At 42.6% G+C, this 17,462-nt stretch overlaps 1 protein-coding gene across 13 annotated transcripts in view; it reads right to left on the minus strand.

Annotated features, from left to right (window-relative positions):
* The window catches only part of LOC103189540 (RNA binding protein fox-1 homolog 1), a 101,624-nt gene that overhangs the window by 9,626 nt on the left and 74,536 nt on the right, over window positions 1-17,462 (minus strand). For 7 of the 13 annotated variants that reach the window (XM_042345046.1, XM_042345039.1, XM_042345047.1 and 4 more), the window contains 7 exons: window positions 16,527-16,670; window positions 15,033-15,086; window positions 8,652-8,744; window positions 5,352-5,412; window positions 4,122-4,175; window positions 3,472-3,546; window positions 2,814-2,943 (listed from right to left, as the gene is read on the minus strand). In XM_042345046.1, coding sequence (XP_042200980.1) covers window positions 2,814-2,943; window positions 3,472-3,546; window positions 4,122-4,175; window positions 5,352-5,412; window positions 8,652-8,744; window positions 15,033-15,086; window positions 16,527-16,670 — 611 coding nt within the window. Of the gene's footprint in view, window positions 1-4; window positions 45-2,813; window positions 2,944-3,471; window positions 3,547-4,121; window positions 4,176-5,351; window positions 5,413-8,651; window positions 8,745-15,032; window positions 15,087-16,526; window positions 16,671-17,462 lie in introns of all 13 variants that reach the window. The other 6 variants (XR_006085875.1, XR_006085874.1, XM_042345040.1 and 3 more) reach the window with 3 other exon arrangements.

A 17,462-nucleotide genomic window follows, 5' to 3' on the forward strand; every position in this document is an offset into this window, starting at 1 on the left:
TTACATAGAGGTCGGCACCATAAAATCCATCCTGGTAAACCACACTGCAGGGATGCACACAGAAACACTCTCATTACTGCAATTCCAACATGCAAGGGCTCACAAAGGCAAGGTTTGTCACAGCACCCGAGAACATTCTCTCTCCACTGGAGACTTGCTAGTTTCAAAGTAACTTGGATTAAATAGGGGTCATTTCTTTTCAACGTGTATAACTCCAGGGTTTAGACTATTTAACCAGAAGACAATCCGAACGGTTGCCATCTTTATCCGTCTATTTGTTACAAAGAAGCAGCACAATATTTACACTGCCTCGTTCAGAGATGTGTGGGAGGTTGTTCTACATTGCTGTACTTTTAGGACTTGGAGAAGGTTCCCTTTGGGTTAGACTGCAGGTAAGCCGAGACTCTGAAAGTTTCTTTAACCCTCAAGCTTTTCATCTCAATTACACCTTTCAAAATGTAACACTTGCAACAGATCAGAAACACAACAACAAACTGCTTCAGAGATTTAGAGAAAACTAAGAGTGGGAGATGAGAAGGCACATGACATGTTTAAGTATCTCAAATGAACAGACCTACAAAGGTCTCAGGCTCGTGCACACACGACCAGTTTACTGTTCAGATGCTGACAGCCAAGTCATTGTTACCCAGATTCTGTCTGGCCTTTTGCTCAGGGAAACATGCATGAAACGGGGAAGAAAAAACTTGGGGATATTACAGAAGTGCCACCAAGAAGTATGCGTGCGTACCTATAAAATCGACAAAGTAATGCAGAGAATTTGACACTGAATTAACGTGTCCGATCAATGCAACTCCCCTATGCCTGAATTCTTTATGGGCACTCCAAATGAAATGCTATTATAACAACCATCAATTTAATGTAAAATACATTCCACATGAGTGCAGGAATAAGGGTTTAAGTCAAGTCTTTGGTCCTAGCTTATCTCAGCAATTCCTCTGCCCCATTGACAGTGTTCAGTGTATTTCAGATGTCAGTTTGACAACTCTACTTCTCTTTCACTTAAGACAAACCTTGCCTCTAAGCCATCAGTGTCAATGTTAGTTAACATATCTACATGCTTCTACAAGTACAGCCCTGAAGGCTAATATTATCAGTAAACCATGCTTGTGCTAGGGTTCCTGCTGAATACCTATCTCCGAGATTGGTAAAGCTTTCTCCCTCTCCCACCCCTCCTCTCTCTCTGTGAGACACATCTCTTTATGCCAAGATCACCCAGGCTTCCTGATCTCTTGCAATAACCACTACAAGATGTTTGAAAGCAGCCCCAAATGACCAACTCCCTGACTGAAGGAAGTCACCAATCCGGCACTCAACAGCTTTCTTTGACTTGTCAGATGCTGAGCTCACTGCATGGGGAGAGTGTAGGAATAAACCCAGGCTCTGGCACTCTGTGCCAACTATAGTGCTGCAGCTTACCACAGCAAAGCACAAGACAATGCTGTCTTAGAGATAGCTCGCATTGGGACCAACACCCAGACTCTTATCTCCCATGGCACTGCTCAAGTATGCGTGGTCCTGCCAATACGTACAGTGGAGAGAGCCCAGAAAACCTGAATAGGGAGCAATCAGGAGAACTTTTAATTGGATTCTGGGACCCAGGCAATTTATAAATCTCTGTTTCCTTTGAGAGGTTTATTTTTAAAGCAACTGTGTAACATGCAGGTATTTGAGAGAGGAAACACTTTATTGCTTGTAAATTCACACAACTTTAGATGCTGTTGGGAGTTAACGTTTTGGATCAGAAATATATAATGTACGGCTAAGAAACGATTGACAAGACACCAACTGATAATCAGGGCCACATTTGGACTTCCCCAAACAGCATGTGCACAAAGTGCTGTTGCTGGAATTCCAACATAAATCACTCCAGTGAGTGGAGATCAGCTATTCAGACCCCTGATCCCTCACATGATGTGTGTGCTGTGATGAGAAGCCAGGTCAGGCGCTCGCTCTCCCTCACACACACACACAGACACAGACAGGGAAGATCAGAGGAGCAGATATCCGGAGCTGCTTTCATGTCTCGCTCGCAGGCCTGAATGGCGCACTAAGGACAATTTGATATGGAGCAGCAACCCTCATTCACTGAAGGGCACTCAAATAAAGTAAGTTATGTCACACGTACGTAGACACCAGCATCACATGCCATGTTACAGGAGATCTGACCACTAGCATCTATAAAGGAATCTCTGTTTTGCTTGGGAAGACAGAAGAAGATTTTTTNAAAAAAAATAAAGAGCTAAATCAGGAAACTGTAAAGCCTGAAACACTGAGAGTCAGAGACTCCTACTGTTACTAAAACAAAATGCTTAATGTCAGCTATCATTCAATTTCTATATTAACAGGAGATTAGGAATATGAGGAATGGGACAGTGAATTTAATACTGTTAAACCTTCCAGTCACCTTGTACTATTTTTCAGTGGTTATTCTATTAATACCCAGACTAAAAGCAATGCATCACAAGTATATGTAACATTATAATCAATATTACCAGAATCCACACATGCAGTTTGAAGGCTGGCACTCAGTTACTTTAGGTCAGGGACGTAACAGCTGATGTCCCCCCTCCACAGACCTGGGCCCGAAGGCCACTGTTAGCCGGCTAACCCCACACCTTCCAAACCCACACAACTCAAGACTGCTGTTAGTGGTGAGGTTACAAGCTGAATCATCGGGGAAATGGAATGATTGGGTGTCTGTCTCTATTGTGTTAGGTTTGTATCACAGTTGTATTTCTTTGTAAATTTCATGCACGGATGAAGCGAGTTCACACCCAGGCAAGAATCCTTACCCTCCATAGGTGGGGATGGCTGTAGGAGGTGCTGCTGCCCGGAATGCACTATACACTGCCCGTCCGCGACCTCTCAGGGCACCTCTGAGCGCGGCTGCAGTGGTGGCTGCGGGGTAGGGGAAGCCAGGCACTGTGGATGTGGAGAAAGCAGAGGGAAAGAAAAGTAACGTAGTTATGACTCAATTAGATGGGAGGATAGCCAACCACACCGAACTCCCAGAGTGATGGGAATCAAACCATCACAAAAACACAGAGGCAGACAAGGGGATATCGTAAAGCAAACATGACATTTTATTGTTTAAAACAAAATTAACACACGGGTTCTATAATAATAATTATGTTTGCATTTGATGTAGCACTTTATCACGTCGCTGAGACGTCTCAAAGTGCTTCACAGAATATATTGTAAGGTGAATTGACTGTGAATTTTATGGGGGGAAATGCAGCAGCCAATTGCACGCAAAATAAGTCTAATTTTAATTAACAGGCAACAATTTGAAATTGCTTTAGGTGCATCAACTCGCACACAATAGCAAACCATCATGAACTCGTTCAAGAGGCTAAACCAGTGACTTGAACTCACCCACTGCTGCAGGCTCTCCACAATATCTGGGGGGTACAGGAGGCAAAAGGAACATCCGTTATCAACTTTTCTTACCGTTATGTGTCGGGCTGAGTGCTGTCGAGGCGACAGGATGTAGGTGAAAGGGTAACGATGATAACGATGCAGGACCTGAAAACAGCGAACAGTATAACTGGTAAAATCTCAAAGGATTTGGGCACCAACTTACGTGAGAAATAAACTGTATATATTATATCTATATTGGGGCACAGAATCTCTTAGCCAAGGTTAATGGCACAGATTTTGTCCAGCACAATATAATTGGGATACAGCACTGAAAAGTTGCATTACATGAATAAAGGCAGTGACAATTCCCAGGAACAAATAATAATAATCTTTGCACTTGATATTGCCTTATCGTGTCGGACAAACATCTCCGAGCATTTTTACTGCAAAGTCCAGTGACTATTTGTAGGCAAACGGTAAATTTGTCTGCACAATTTAAATGGATTCATTCCAGGTCATCCCCCTTCTTTTGTGAGCAAGGTGTTGGCTTAACGCCTTATAATAATACATTGTTGATGCCTTATTAGAAGTTTTATGTACTCTTTGCCCTTTTTGAGGTGGGAGCCAAAGTGTCTCAATGGAGCCAAATTTCAACTGTGAACATGGCGACATTTAGACAGAATCATAGTTACTTTTCTTTCTGAAAAACAGCCACACATTTAGACAGCGAGAGTCCTCACCTGCATAAAATTCAGGGCTATAGACGGCACCAACCACTGGACTCAGCTTCCAGCCTGAAATAATTCAATCAAAAGGGAGGTGAAACAGAGCATCGATAGAAGATCATACAATATATTAATTACCACAACACTAGGCAATGGTAACAAACAGAGAACTGGCAGTCAAAAACCCAGCACCTGCAGATGAATTGGCATAGGAAATCACATGAAACAGCAACGTTTAAACGGTTGGGTGTGGAGATGTTGGCCGTGTAGACGGGCAATTATTTTGTGAGAAAAACTGCGTGAGGGCCACTAAACGAGTTAAAGAGTTAAATGGACTGCGTACCCTTGGTTGAAGGGCAAACGGCTTTTTTTTTTTAAAAATCACTCTGGAAGCGAGAGGGAGGTTATCCAGGAATGTTTTAGTGATTTTATTTTTAACTGCCTGCCTTTCAGTGGTGTGACTCTACAATGACATGACCCCACAATGACATTAATTACTTGCCTCTCCACTGTATGTTTGAGGACCTTCTGGCCTTATACACAAATACTACCCATCCATCCACCTGCTCCATCGTGTCAAGCTGATGTGCTCACAGGGAGGGTTGAATACCTTGTGGGCTGGAAACATGAACTTCTAAAATCAGCCCTTTACTCGTTTCCCCTCACTCCACACATTAGTTTAGCCTGGTCACACAGCACTGTGCATTCTCACTGCGGTCACCGCAAGCACTAGCCCTCCTGTATCTCCAAGTACCATTGAGTGATTGGAATGGTATGCACCAATGAACTCAGCAAAAAGCCTCCACACCAACCCAATGCCTGCAAATGACTTTGGATAACGATAAAGAGCAAGAACTCTGATTAACCTATTCACCTCTCTCTCACACACTGAAGCTTCACATTTCCCATACAGTAGCGGTCACAGTTATGTCGAAGGACCACTCTGCTGGCCCTGTTCCAGTTACACTCAGCCAAACCAGTCCCAGTCTGATCACATTGTAGATGCGAACACGTTGAATCATAGAATCTTACGACACAGAAGGAGGATATTCGGCCCATCGTGCCTGTGCCGGCTCTTTGAAAAAGCCATCAACTAGTGCCACTGCTCTGCTCTTACCCCACAGACTGCATAAAATGGATTTGCACAATATTGATTGCTTATAGTACTCATTGTATTCACTATAGTGCTTATTGTACAGCATTATTCCTGCGGAATATTACAAAATGAATCATTCAAGTGCTTACCATTTGCATAAGGGCTGACCATCTTTTTATTAGTCATCACACGGGCCGTGGCATTGTTTACCTGAGGTACACAGACCCACACAAAACAAGTATATTAAACCGGAGAAAGCCCATTACATTGCCAATATAATGCATGCAAGTTTAACAAAAGTAGAGATTTAACTTTACATAATTATTCAGTCATAATTAAAAATAAAATGTACAAATTACTTTTTTTTCTAAAAACTCAATATACAATTATTATTAAACTATGAAACAATTAAAAATATTTTCAACAAGGTGACAAAGGTAAATCAGTCTTTCTCAGGCAAGTTCTCATCAATTCCTTCATTCAGAATAGCTGTTAAGCCAGTATGATGGAGACACAAAACAATTCCATGTGTCTGTGCTTCAGGTTAGTATGGGCTCTTCAGTGGGAATTGGAAGGACAGACTAGACATTGATGGTAGGGATTCTTCCCACTCAGCTCCTGTTAACCCTGCAAGCCAAAGCTCTAACAGGTAGGTAGGGTGGTCCTAGCTGGACAGGCAGCGAGAAAGCTTGCCAGACAGCACTCTTAATGCCAAAGCTACTCTCTGGAATTAGGTAAGGAGGATGCATCCCTCCTGGGAGAGTATGCGCATTTCATTACAATAACATCGCTGGGATTTCCATGTGTAGGTGGGATGCATGGAATTCTCGGTTTGGTTTGAATACCAGACACCTGGCTGATCACGGTGACAGATTTCTTCATGTGTCAGACACCTGGCTGACCAAAAACAATTAACCCACCAGATCTTGGGTAGACATTGGGATATTCCCACGCCTGTGTAGTCAGGTGTTTTGGTCAGCCAGGTGTTCGACACAGGCGCAAACACATCACCGTGCTTACAAGTATCCAATTAATTGTAGTGTGCCCTGTGGAGAATCGACAGAGTCACAAATCTTGGGAGTACAGAAGAAACATCAGGAACAGAATATGACAATGTCATTTCAATTATTTTCAATGGTCAGCTTGACTCACAAATCAAACTTGCTCCCAAAACACAACTGAAAGATTACTGTACTGTACAAAATGTAAGAATTATTATGGTTTATTATGATCACACTGGGCTGTGAGATGACAAGACCAATTTATGTCAAGGTGGCACTATATTAACTATAGGAAATCACAAAGTTCCCCCTGGACAATAGGGTTTTGTTATGCACATGTGCAAACCATGTGAAACCAGCTGCATTAGGCACAGTATTAAACAAATGTGTGTACAGGATAGCCTAAATACAGCATTAATCCTTTTCATTGGCCTTTGCTGTCTTCCAGTCCTAGCTGGGTCAGCAGCAGGAAGGTCAATAATTGCGCTCAGTTTCACCGGGGGGCGGGGGTGGGCAGAGAAGAGCAACTTTGCCTCCTGCTGGAAGCCATGTGTGGTTGCCAGTAGCCGGTGGGATGTCCCTTCTCCCCCTTTAACCCAATTTAATTCCCCAGAATTTAGAAACTTTCCCAAAATGGGTGAAAAGTGGTAGTAGCTTTGAGTGCACTTCAAGAATTTTTCTCTCCATTACTTTTATCTTTAGATAGAATTTTTAAAATTGTAGTCTGACAATATAAAGAGATGTGCTGTGAATGTGACTGTGGCAGAGCCCCTCTCTCTCTCTGGAGATAAAATGCGTCTGAGCATCACTAAGAAGAGCAAAGTAATGTGAGTCCACCCTCCACAAACAAGGTGGACAATTATTCGCCTGAGAAATGAGATTTACCTTCGTTGAGCCAGACACAAAAAAAAATGGCACAAAACAATGAAACAGGGAACATGCAACGAAAATAAACTAAAAAAAAAAATAGAAATTAATAACACAAAGTAGTGAAGGGCGTTAAACATTAAAGTGAGGGCAAAAGTCAGTTTTCCAGCATTGTGCAACATGAGCACCAAGGGAAGGGGGCAAGAACCATTGGATAAGCCACACACTGAGCCAAGAGAACAAGAGCCACGATCCCAGAAAAACAGAGTAACCATTCACAGGCGTGACATACGAGGAGAGGGGGGGAAGAGGACAAACAAACACAAAGAGAGAGGGGTGCATTAATAGCAAAACTGTAGTTAAAACTCGGAGTAAGATGTGTAGGAGTCACCATCAGTCAATTACCAATATAGCTCAGGCTGCTCAAAAAAAATAAAATAAAAAAAATGTACAGTCCAGTATAGGCGGCACCAAAAAACAGCATTGAAAAGGGGGGAAAACGACAAGTCAATTCACATTCGTAGCGTTAAACGTGAAATGGCAGATGGGTTTCCTTTTTGTTTTGTGTTCGTTTGTTTTTTTCCCTGTTTTTTTTGTTCACTTACCCCCTTGTGTACCATCGCCAGCATGTATAGTTACCATGGTTACTGTGACTCAAGTGAAGGGCCCTAAACGCTACACCATCGAGGAGGGAAATATAAAAAAAAGCAAAATATGCAAACATCTTACTCGAAAGGCTTTAAATGATTCACAAAGACCAGTCTGCAGACAATGCAGAGTTGAGGGGCAAATCAATGGCTTAACGTTTCCTTAAAGTTAACAATATTCTCTCCAGGATAAATCCAAGCTCAATTGAGGACTTGGGACCCTCTTTGCACTTGCATTACCCAAATTCAATTGCAGTTTGGTTTCCTACAAACAGTTCATGTCGGAGACTCTAAGGATAACTCTTTTACAGAAGCATCTCTTTGGCTGTCAAATCAAATGGGGGGGGAGGGGGAGTGGGTGTTTATTTTATTTGATCTGAATGATTCACTTTGCAGTGCATTCAGTTGAATGTTTGTCTGCAGGGATTTGGAAAGTAGGCTATGTGGTACCTCTCTCTCTCTCACAATTTTTTAAAAAAATAATGAATATGTTCCACCGCTGAATTCACCCCTCAGCACTGCGTTGAAGAAAACTGACTCGTTTCATTTGTTTTCCGTACTTTGACCTCAGAAAACAAGGGGGACCTAATTGCACCCTACTTCGATAAGACGCAGAGGTAAAACCGGACATTCTCATTGCCAAAACAGAAAAGGAGCCTTACACATCAGAAGCCAAAAAAAAAGAAGGGGGGGGGGGGGGGGTAAAGAAACAGAATAATCCTAATCAGCGAGGCTGGAGGAATTACTGTGTAAATTAAAATGTGCAAGAAAGAGGTTGGGTGGGTGGTGTGTGGTGGTGGGGGGAGGGGGAGGAGGAGTAGTTAGAACAATGACGCACATAAGATGACCATCGAACAACCAGTGTACAAAATAAAAAAAAGTGAGGCAAGACATTTAAAAAAAAATGGAAGGAAACAATTATTAAGACATGCACCTCTATTTTACGGCCCTCAACCACGGTGCCGTGTAATTTCTCCCTCGCCCTGTCGGCATCAGCACTAGATTCGAAAGTTACGAAACCGAATCCCTGCATGCGGCGGGAGAAGGGGGGAGAACAACATGCACATCATTATAAATAGAACAAGTACATGACCACAATCAGCAATACTCTTCTCGCTCATCCTCATGCATGTTTCTTGGGAAATTAAAAAGAAATAAAAATAAGCAGAAAGGCCACACAAAAATTAAGACTCGTTACTCGGGCTGTGATTGTGGTGTTCGGGGCTGGGGCCACGGCCTGTGCTGAGGGGAGGGAACGCAGCAAACAGCAAGTGTGAAGAGATGCGGTACTGGAATGGGATTTCTCGGAAGCTGTGCCCTACACCGAGCATTTTGTGCAACTAAACATTTGCAGGAGCTCTTCTCATTTTCTGCCAAAGCTCCCGTGGCCTTGTGAGTTGACATTTCAGTTTTATTTTGCCACTTTTAATCTTCCGAGCTATTTTGAATGGTGACAGGTGTTATGCCATGTGTGAAAGCCTGGATCCACCCTCCCCCCTTCCGAGGCTGCCAGACTTCATAGCCGGTGAGTGTAACGTTTCTTCACTGTTCCCTTCTCATCTGTGCCTTTGTCTATTCTATCAGGCACGAGACTACAAGGTTCCACCTATGAAAATTCTACCTCAATTTACCTAGAATAGTTTTCAAGCAATTTGAAGAGGTAAAGAATTTGCACTTATACAGCACACGTAGGACAAACATCTCAAAGATGATAGGAATCACCGAGCAAGGAGGAAAGTTTAAGAGCATGTTGAGCAAAGCTAATCAAAGAGGTGAGTTTCTAAGAGGGTTTTGAAGGCAGGAAGAGAAAGCACGAGGTGAAGGGATTTTAGGAGAACATTCCAGAGGGCCACAGCTGGTAAATACATCATTTGGTTTGATGCTGAGCTCCAGAATGCACAAGCTTTGATCTCAGGGGGGCTAACAGTGGGGTGAGAGGTTGAGAAATTCTTCAGTGACCCATGCAGCCAATGAAAATCCACATCACATCAAGGGTCCTCTTTTGAGCAATATCGAAAAATATCCAAAGGGCTTGAGCAGAAGCAAACTCTGGCTGTAAGTGATCGCAGTCTATCAGGTCCAAGACCCTTCACTGACAAATTTCTTCTGCAGAAATGCAATTGCGAACTGATAGGGAACATAAGGCACTATATCAAATGCAAGGTTTATTATTATTATTATAGGCAATCCCAAAGGACAGCGATGTAGAAGTTAAATCACCCGACTATTCCAACTTCTAGGCTTAGCCCAATCTCCCTGAATTGTCCAAAGGGGGAGGTTTTGAAGAGGGAATACTCCACCCCAATTTCTAGTCACATAGATGATCTTGGAACAACTACACTGAAAGAAATCCCTATTTTGAGGAACGGGTGGTTTGGTCAAAACATTGTCCTTTTCACCTCTGGAGCCTGGGTTTGAGCCAGCTCTAACAGATGGGCCGAAATTCTCCTCTCACAGCTAGAAAGACCCCAAGTGAAATGAGTTCTGACAATCTCAATCCAGATCCAAATGGGCAAGCGTCCACAGCATAATGAGTCATAATTCAGGGCTAATTGGCAGTTACTCAGAGATGTCACAAGAATATAGCAAATATAAGTGCAGAAGCTGCTCTTGGGGCAAGAAACACATTGCTGGGGTAGAATAGAGCAAGCACTAACCAGGGAGCACTCATTACAGACAAGAAATTGAAAAATATTGAGGTAAGAAAAGCAGCCTGCACAGAATGACTGGAGCTCTCACCAGGCAATGCAGTATATTAAAATTCTTCAACTCACAGGTGGTGGATGTTTGGTTTCAAGCGCTCTGAGATGCTATGCTGCGTGAGGCGGTCATGGTGATATCGCAGCATATGTCACGGCCGAAAGATATATTCTAAATCCTTGAGGATGATCTTGAATTTAGCAGCTAATATTACCACTACAACTGATGTAGATGGCCATGGATACGGTGTTGATATTACAATCCATGACACTTTTACTATGACCCAAGCTATAACTATAAATATACATATTTTATTCCCTGGAGTTGAGGGTTATAGAAAGATGATAAGAGGAAGTTACTGGTAAGTAATTCAAGGTAGGTGTGGTGTAGGAAGCCCGAGTAACTTGTCATTTTAGTCTGACCTCAGAATTGCAATAAATACAAGCAACAGATGGGCAGTGTCAAAAAAGTAGTTCAACAACCCCTGCAGAAGAATGATAAATAAATGTTACCAGATATAAATACAAAAAACGAGAAATCAAAAAAAAGGCAATACTCCTATATGTGTTCATAGACAGAAAACACAATTTAACCCATAGAACACATGCACTATATCCCCGATATACCACAGTGCACATAATAACACAGTTTCAGCAGCAAAAAACAATCATGCTTGAGGTGATTGGTCGAGGGTAGTTGTTTTCATGCTGCATTATAAAGGAGTTTTCATCCACAACCTTATTCCTCATCTGTAAATGACGTGAAGCCGTTTGCAAGAATCAGTTTCCCTGAGCTCAGGTCCACAAATGACACTAAACCCTTCACTGCAGTAAGCATGCGCCCTTCCTTCACTGCAGTCGGCTTGCTTATCTACGACTTATCAAGGCACCAAGGTATTAGCCACTTTACAATGGTGGACTTCAGTTTTCATTCTTCCCTCTACTTTTCTCTCTCTCTCTCTCTCGGCAGAGCTGGGAAACTGATCAGCAGACCAGACATCAGCCAGGAAGAACGGGTCACCATATAGCGAAGACAAGTAAAGGAGGACACCAGAGACAGCAGTCAGGAGGAGCAGACCACACCATACTTAATACTGTCTTCATTAATCTGACACAGCACCAGAGGGAGTCAAATTCCTCCAGCCCAAAAAACAGGGTAACAGATTATATGTAGCATTTGTATGTTTTATCATGTCGGTGTTGGAGGTAGCCCCCCTTCCCCCCACTTCTGGACAGCATGACTAAGGATTGGTCTCTTTCAGGTGCCCGGTTTAAGCTAATTTTCAAAGTGGAATTTTAAAGTGCTTTAACGGCTAAAATCACTGATGTAATGTGGGCATTTGGTTTTAATGCTCGACATATCTCACATCTTTATAATTCTGAGCGGTAAAAAAAAATCGTAGGTAGATGTATGCCGACTGTTTGTGGATCAAGAGCTAAGTTCTCACTATGAATGGTAAAAATTTTGCAACTGTATTGCAACGGGATGATACGGGATTGGTTTTGCTTGGACAGTGGAGACATGGTTATCAGGGAAAATGAACGGAACAGATCTTTGTCTCTCTACTGGACAGGTAAAAGGAGGTTCTTGTGCTTGCAATGGGTTTTGTAGGGTCTGTGCATGTCCTGTATCACTACATACATACAATTACCTGAAAGTGTCCATTTATTATAACTACTAAGTGACACTTATAAAGGACTACACTACAAATATACAATTTATAGTGGATTATACCAGATAAACACAGCCCCACTGTTATTAACCTTGAGGCTTTTCTTGACGTCAAAATTAAAACAGGGGACCTTCTGAAATGCTGTACTGGTGACAGCCTCAGGAGTCTCCTCGTAACACAGGGGCAACTGTAGACTGTGAAATCTCAGCCAATTATAATAATCTCTCCAAATTTTAGGGCAGAGGCGGAAAATCAATGGTAAAGAATAATACTGTGGTGAAATTAGACGTTCTACCGTCTCAGCCTGGTTACATCACTTTCAGTGTTTGACAGGGTCCTCACTCCAGGCTGAGCACTAAAGCAAACTAGTGTTTGCTCAGTGGCCATTCTAGTTTAGCTAGGTAATCCCCCTGACTTGAGGCTCACTGGATATTCTTGCAAGCCACTCCTCATCACAATTTGGTTTGATTTGTGCTAATCAGAGCGGAGACTGGAGTTGGTTAGCATGGTTGTACACAGATACAGCACACAGCAAGCACACCAACGCAGTGGTCAGTGTCCCTCCGTGACTTGGATGATATCTGCGGCCAAATGCAGAGCCCGGTTTGAGGAGCCGTTTTACAGAGCATTGATTGTGCAAAGATAGCCCCAAGATTCAGGATTAAAGCGAAGGTGTGGGAGAAGTGATATCTGGTCATTACTATCATGGGGGAAGAATGGCTTTCTGCAGGATTAAAATTTGGCTTCATTAGTCATCAAATCAAAAAAGAAAGGGAAAAAACATGTTTTTTCTAACCCTTTTTAGCATGGAGTAGTTTTAGTGAGAGCGTTAATCTTATAAAACATCAGATACTTTGTGGCGATTGGTCCCCTGTATTTCTGGAAAAACAAACATAACCAATCAAATCACATTCTGACCCCCCCCGTCCCCCCCCCCCCACCCCAAAAGATAGCGATTAACACATAATTCATTTACGCTTAGAGCAAACCTGAAAACATAGCTGAAGACTTTACAGCGACAATATCCCCATTTGTTGTTCTGTACAATGCAGTCAAACCAAGTGTGACTGAAAGCAATCCTTGTGGAAACTTCACAATGGAAGGTGTGGTTTGGCTTTACGATGGTAAGACTGCAATCCTGGATTGGAAACTTGCAGTGCCAATGTGGCCCCGTTTTAAGTCCCAATAAACCTGTACAGGCCAATAAAATGGGATACTCTCACATTAATCACCTTTATTCTCCCAAAACTAAACTCTGCAGAAAGCTAAACACAAACATCTTAAATCATCACTTAGCAAACATGTAGGCAAACACCTCTCCTCTTTTTAAAGAAAATGATGGATCAGCAGGAAAACTACGGCCAATCTTGTTCTGTTTAATACAGACACACCTCCATTATTAGCTGCTTCCGAGCACCATTTCATCCACACACGAAAAGCAAATTTTGTTTATATAAAAAAATCCTTCTCAAAACCCTTGAATGTTACCACTTCAACAAGGGACTGAAGTAGAAAGAAAATTAAGTTAGAGAGGACAGGGAGAAAACTGTCAAAAGAAAACACTGAGGCTCCTATCTAAGGAGGCAAGAATTGGGATGGGGATTTTTCCTGAACAAGTGGACACACATTTGTGCCAGAGTCTCAGAGCAATTCTAAAATGTCAGATTGAGATCAATACTTCTCATAAAACTGCAATCAAATCAATGCGAGGGCAGGAAAGCAATTGACTGCTTTTATTTAAAAAGAAAAGAAAGCTACACTTTAGGTGGAGTGCTCTGAAAATTCAGTGAAAACAGCAAACCCCCCCACCCCCACAACTGTTGTCAGAATCAAATGTATAAACGGCTTATCCCAACAATCAATTCACTGTCATTTGCAATGTGTCAAAGCTTGCATTACGTGGGTTGGCGTGTGTGCGCATCCGCTATAGTTGTAGAGAAGCTGTGGCAGTTAGAGGGGCTTTGATGGTCTTGGCTCTCAAGGGAAAAGGCTTGAAGGAGGCCGGAGGCAGGAGGAGGGAATTCGTTTGATTAGTTTGGATCCAAAGGGTATCTTCCTTCCCTCCAAACTACCCCACCTTACATGGAAAAGTAGCTGCAGCAATGCAATTATTCATTAGTGAACAGTTTCAAAGACTTGAACAGCTGGCTAACGACTATTCCATCTTCAAAAAATACCCAAATCATTTTGAAAATTGTTTTTCGCTGCAGATGAAACAAGAAAGGAAATAGTGCCTGGAATCCAACTAAAAGTGGTCTGGAAAACAAGACTTTCTACATTACCGCAAAAATTGATTAGCAGAATACAGGTTTTGAGGAGAGATGAGAAGAAAGCACTACCGTAAACATCCTTGTGAAACATAACTCCGTTCCCCACCCTCATGAACATTTTATTTCAAATTAATCTGAAGGTCTTTTAAATGAATTCCCTTGCAGAGCATTAAAAGCCATTTCCAGACCAGAAATATCTCCCAAATCCAGAAGAGCTCAGACTGCAGCAGTGCCTAGTATCAACCAAACTAATGGTCCTCAATATTATTACTGCAAACTGACAACTAGTTGAAATCCAGAGTCAGATAAATGGTCAGTAAAGTGGACCTGAGCAAAAAGCTCTATAAACGGCTATAATTCCTAGGTTTAGAGACAGTTAAACATTCAATGAGTTGACCAATAAAAGACTATAAATACCCGAGTCAGTAAAAAGTCAATAAAGAGCATGGATAGAGTGTATAAATGTCTGCCGGCCAGGACTGCAAAAGAAAATGGTTTGAGAATTGATTGCTGCCGCCCATTTATAGCATTGGTAAAATTGACTGCAAAAGCTAGAATCTGGCAAATAACTGGACTGGAAATAGTTTTAAACGCACAACAGCAACAAATGTCAGCAGAAAATGTCTCTAATCTTACTGTAGCATCTACCAGAGTGATTGTAAAATGTGCTTACCTTTGAGCCTCGCTCATTAAATATTATTTCTACGTCTATGATTTTACCGAATTGCTATGAAGAGAAAAGAAATGAAAGCAGGTCAGTGTATAAGACAATCGCAAACTCAACTCAAGCACTCAAAGTACTCAGTTATTTAACTATTCTGTGGTGTCTGATAAATCTAAGACCTGAAACAACTCCAATACATACCTTTGAGGCCCAAACAGATAGAGGACATCATAGATGTGAACTCATTCACCTCGCAGTAACAGCAGCAAAGGGTTTGAACACAAGCACAACATTCACATTGAGATTTTCATCTCCTTTGAGCTTGATGCAAGACGTCAGACAGCGGTGAACACACCGCACTACTTGGACACTCAGGGACACTGACTACCAACTGGGATCATCACACTTAATAATTCCACAGCAAATAACCTGAATTAAAAGATACAGCCATTGAACTCAGGTTACTTTATCAAGCTTGTCGTTTTAACTGTTCAGCTTCTTCCCACTACCGCACAATAAAACTGAGAACTCCGGAAAGATGTGTTTAAAAAATGCAAAAACCTATGTTGAGATTAATAACGTATTACAATCAGTTTAGTTGAAGAGATCAGGGATGGCCAGGCGCTGTCTCACAGCGATGGTCAGACACTGTCTCAAGGTTCCTGTTGCAATGTTTGGTTTCACAAGAAGGTTAGCCGCCATCGACACGTGACAGACACAAACTTTGTCACCTGTCATTACGGTGGGTTTGTTGCCAAGTCAAATATAATGGCTGTGAACTTACCATTTCTACTAAGAAAAAGCGAATGTGCTAAATGGTGTGGGTTACTTCCCACTTCATTCACACCCAGAAAGCAGTAAAGATGAGATTCTGGAGAAAGCTCCAGAACGCTCCGATGCTTTCTCTGAACCAATGGTTCAGGAAAGTGTTGTGTTCATTCAGCGGAGGGATGTCAGCATAGAACAGACCTGTTTTCAGTTCTCCCCAGTGTCAGGATATGATCCCACGTCAGAAAGAACATGGCATGAAAGGGCAGCATTTTTCCTTCCCCGCATCTCTCCTGAATGTCCAAACCATACAGAGAAACCTTTTGAACTATGGGGTCATCTTCCACAGTATCTCACCATTCTCCACACAACCATCGGCCAGCTACAGGAACATTTTAGCTGTGTCTAATCCTGACTTAACCCAATGTGCACCTTCAAGCAGTTTTACTGTATGGTGGTCAGGAGGAGCCCGAGTGATCTTAGCCATCTCTAGCCAGTCAGATGTGGTCCCTACCATTGCTCTGGACAAGAAGATCTTCCTAGTCTGAATGGCTCAATTCCACAACAGGCAATACCTTTACCAACTAAGTCATGGAGTGATCAATGACAATGTGCCACTCTGTCCCTCCATATTATTCGTTCGGAATGGAGATGGCTATCACAATTAGCTCAAAGCCCAAGGTAACACAGTGAGAATCCCCAAACAATATGCGGAGCTATATTGGGTTGCCTTACCCCAAACATTTGTCGAAGATCAGGGTCACGGAAGCGGAAGGGGATGTTGGAGACGTGGAGACGTTTAGGGATGGGTTTACTTTCACTGTTCTCGGTGCTCTGCGTTTGCTGCTGAACATCCGTCTGTGCTGCTTCATCTGTCTGCTGAGAGAGCGGAAAATGAATCAAACCAGGACAATGACATGTAAAGTTAGTGCATCAACAGCAGCTTAAAAACTTCACAAACCAAACAAGCCTCGAAAAGCTTCTGGACCGTCAGCACGTCTTTTTCAAGTCGAAACCTGGAGTTTTAAAAGTGTAGTTACAAAAACAACAAACAACAACAACTTGCATTGATACAGCGCCCCTCACACAGGGCAAGGGTCCCAGAGCACTCCACTGTAGCGACACACGATACCAAGCCCAGGAAAGCAGGCAGGTGTGGAGTAGAACTCTTGCAGTCAACAAATTACAGGTTAAAGTGAATTTCTGTCCACGTTCTGGGTTGCAAAAAGTTCATTTTAATTCCCCCGTCCATTGGAATTATAACTAAACAGCTGAAAAGTGTACAGTTTGTCCAAACCGTGGTGAAGCCCCGTGGTGAAGTGAAAGACTAACACGCCTCCCTGTGCTCAGCTGCTTTCTCGTGTCACATTCACTCGTGTCATGGGGCTTCTACGAAACGCAATGCAATTCGCAGTCACATCACAGAGTAGTCATGACCCTTCTACACAGGCAGGGTGCAAACGCAGCTCGCACTACAAGGCAGCAGCTGAACTAAGACAAAGGAGGAATTTACTTCAATTAGTATTGCTTCTCTCCCAGCACATAGCACTTGTGGCAGAGTGGGCAGCGATGGTTATCTTCTGGAACTGTACAGCTATTGTGCTTTTGTAGGGCACGCAATCAGATCAGAACTCAAACCATGTGACCGACCAGGTTCAGCAGCTGCCCCAC

This window comes from Callorhinchus milii, unplaced genomic scaffold, assembly GCF_018977255.1.
Source record: "Callorhinchus milii isolate IMCB2004 unplaced genomic scaffold, IMCB_Cmil_1.0 Scaffold31, whole genome shotgun sequence".
Classification (NCBI taxonomy): domain Eukaryota; kingdom Metazoa; phylum Chordata; class Chondrichthyes; order Chimaeriformes; family Callorhinchidae; genus Callorhinchus; species Callorhinchus milii.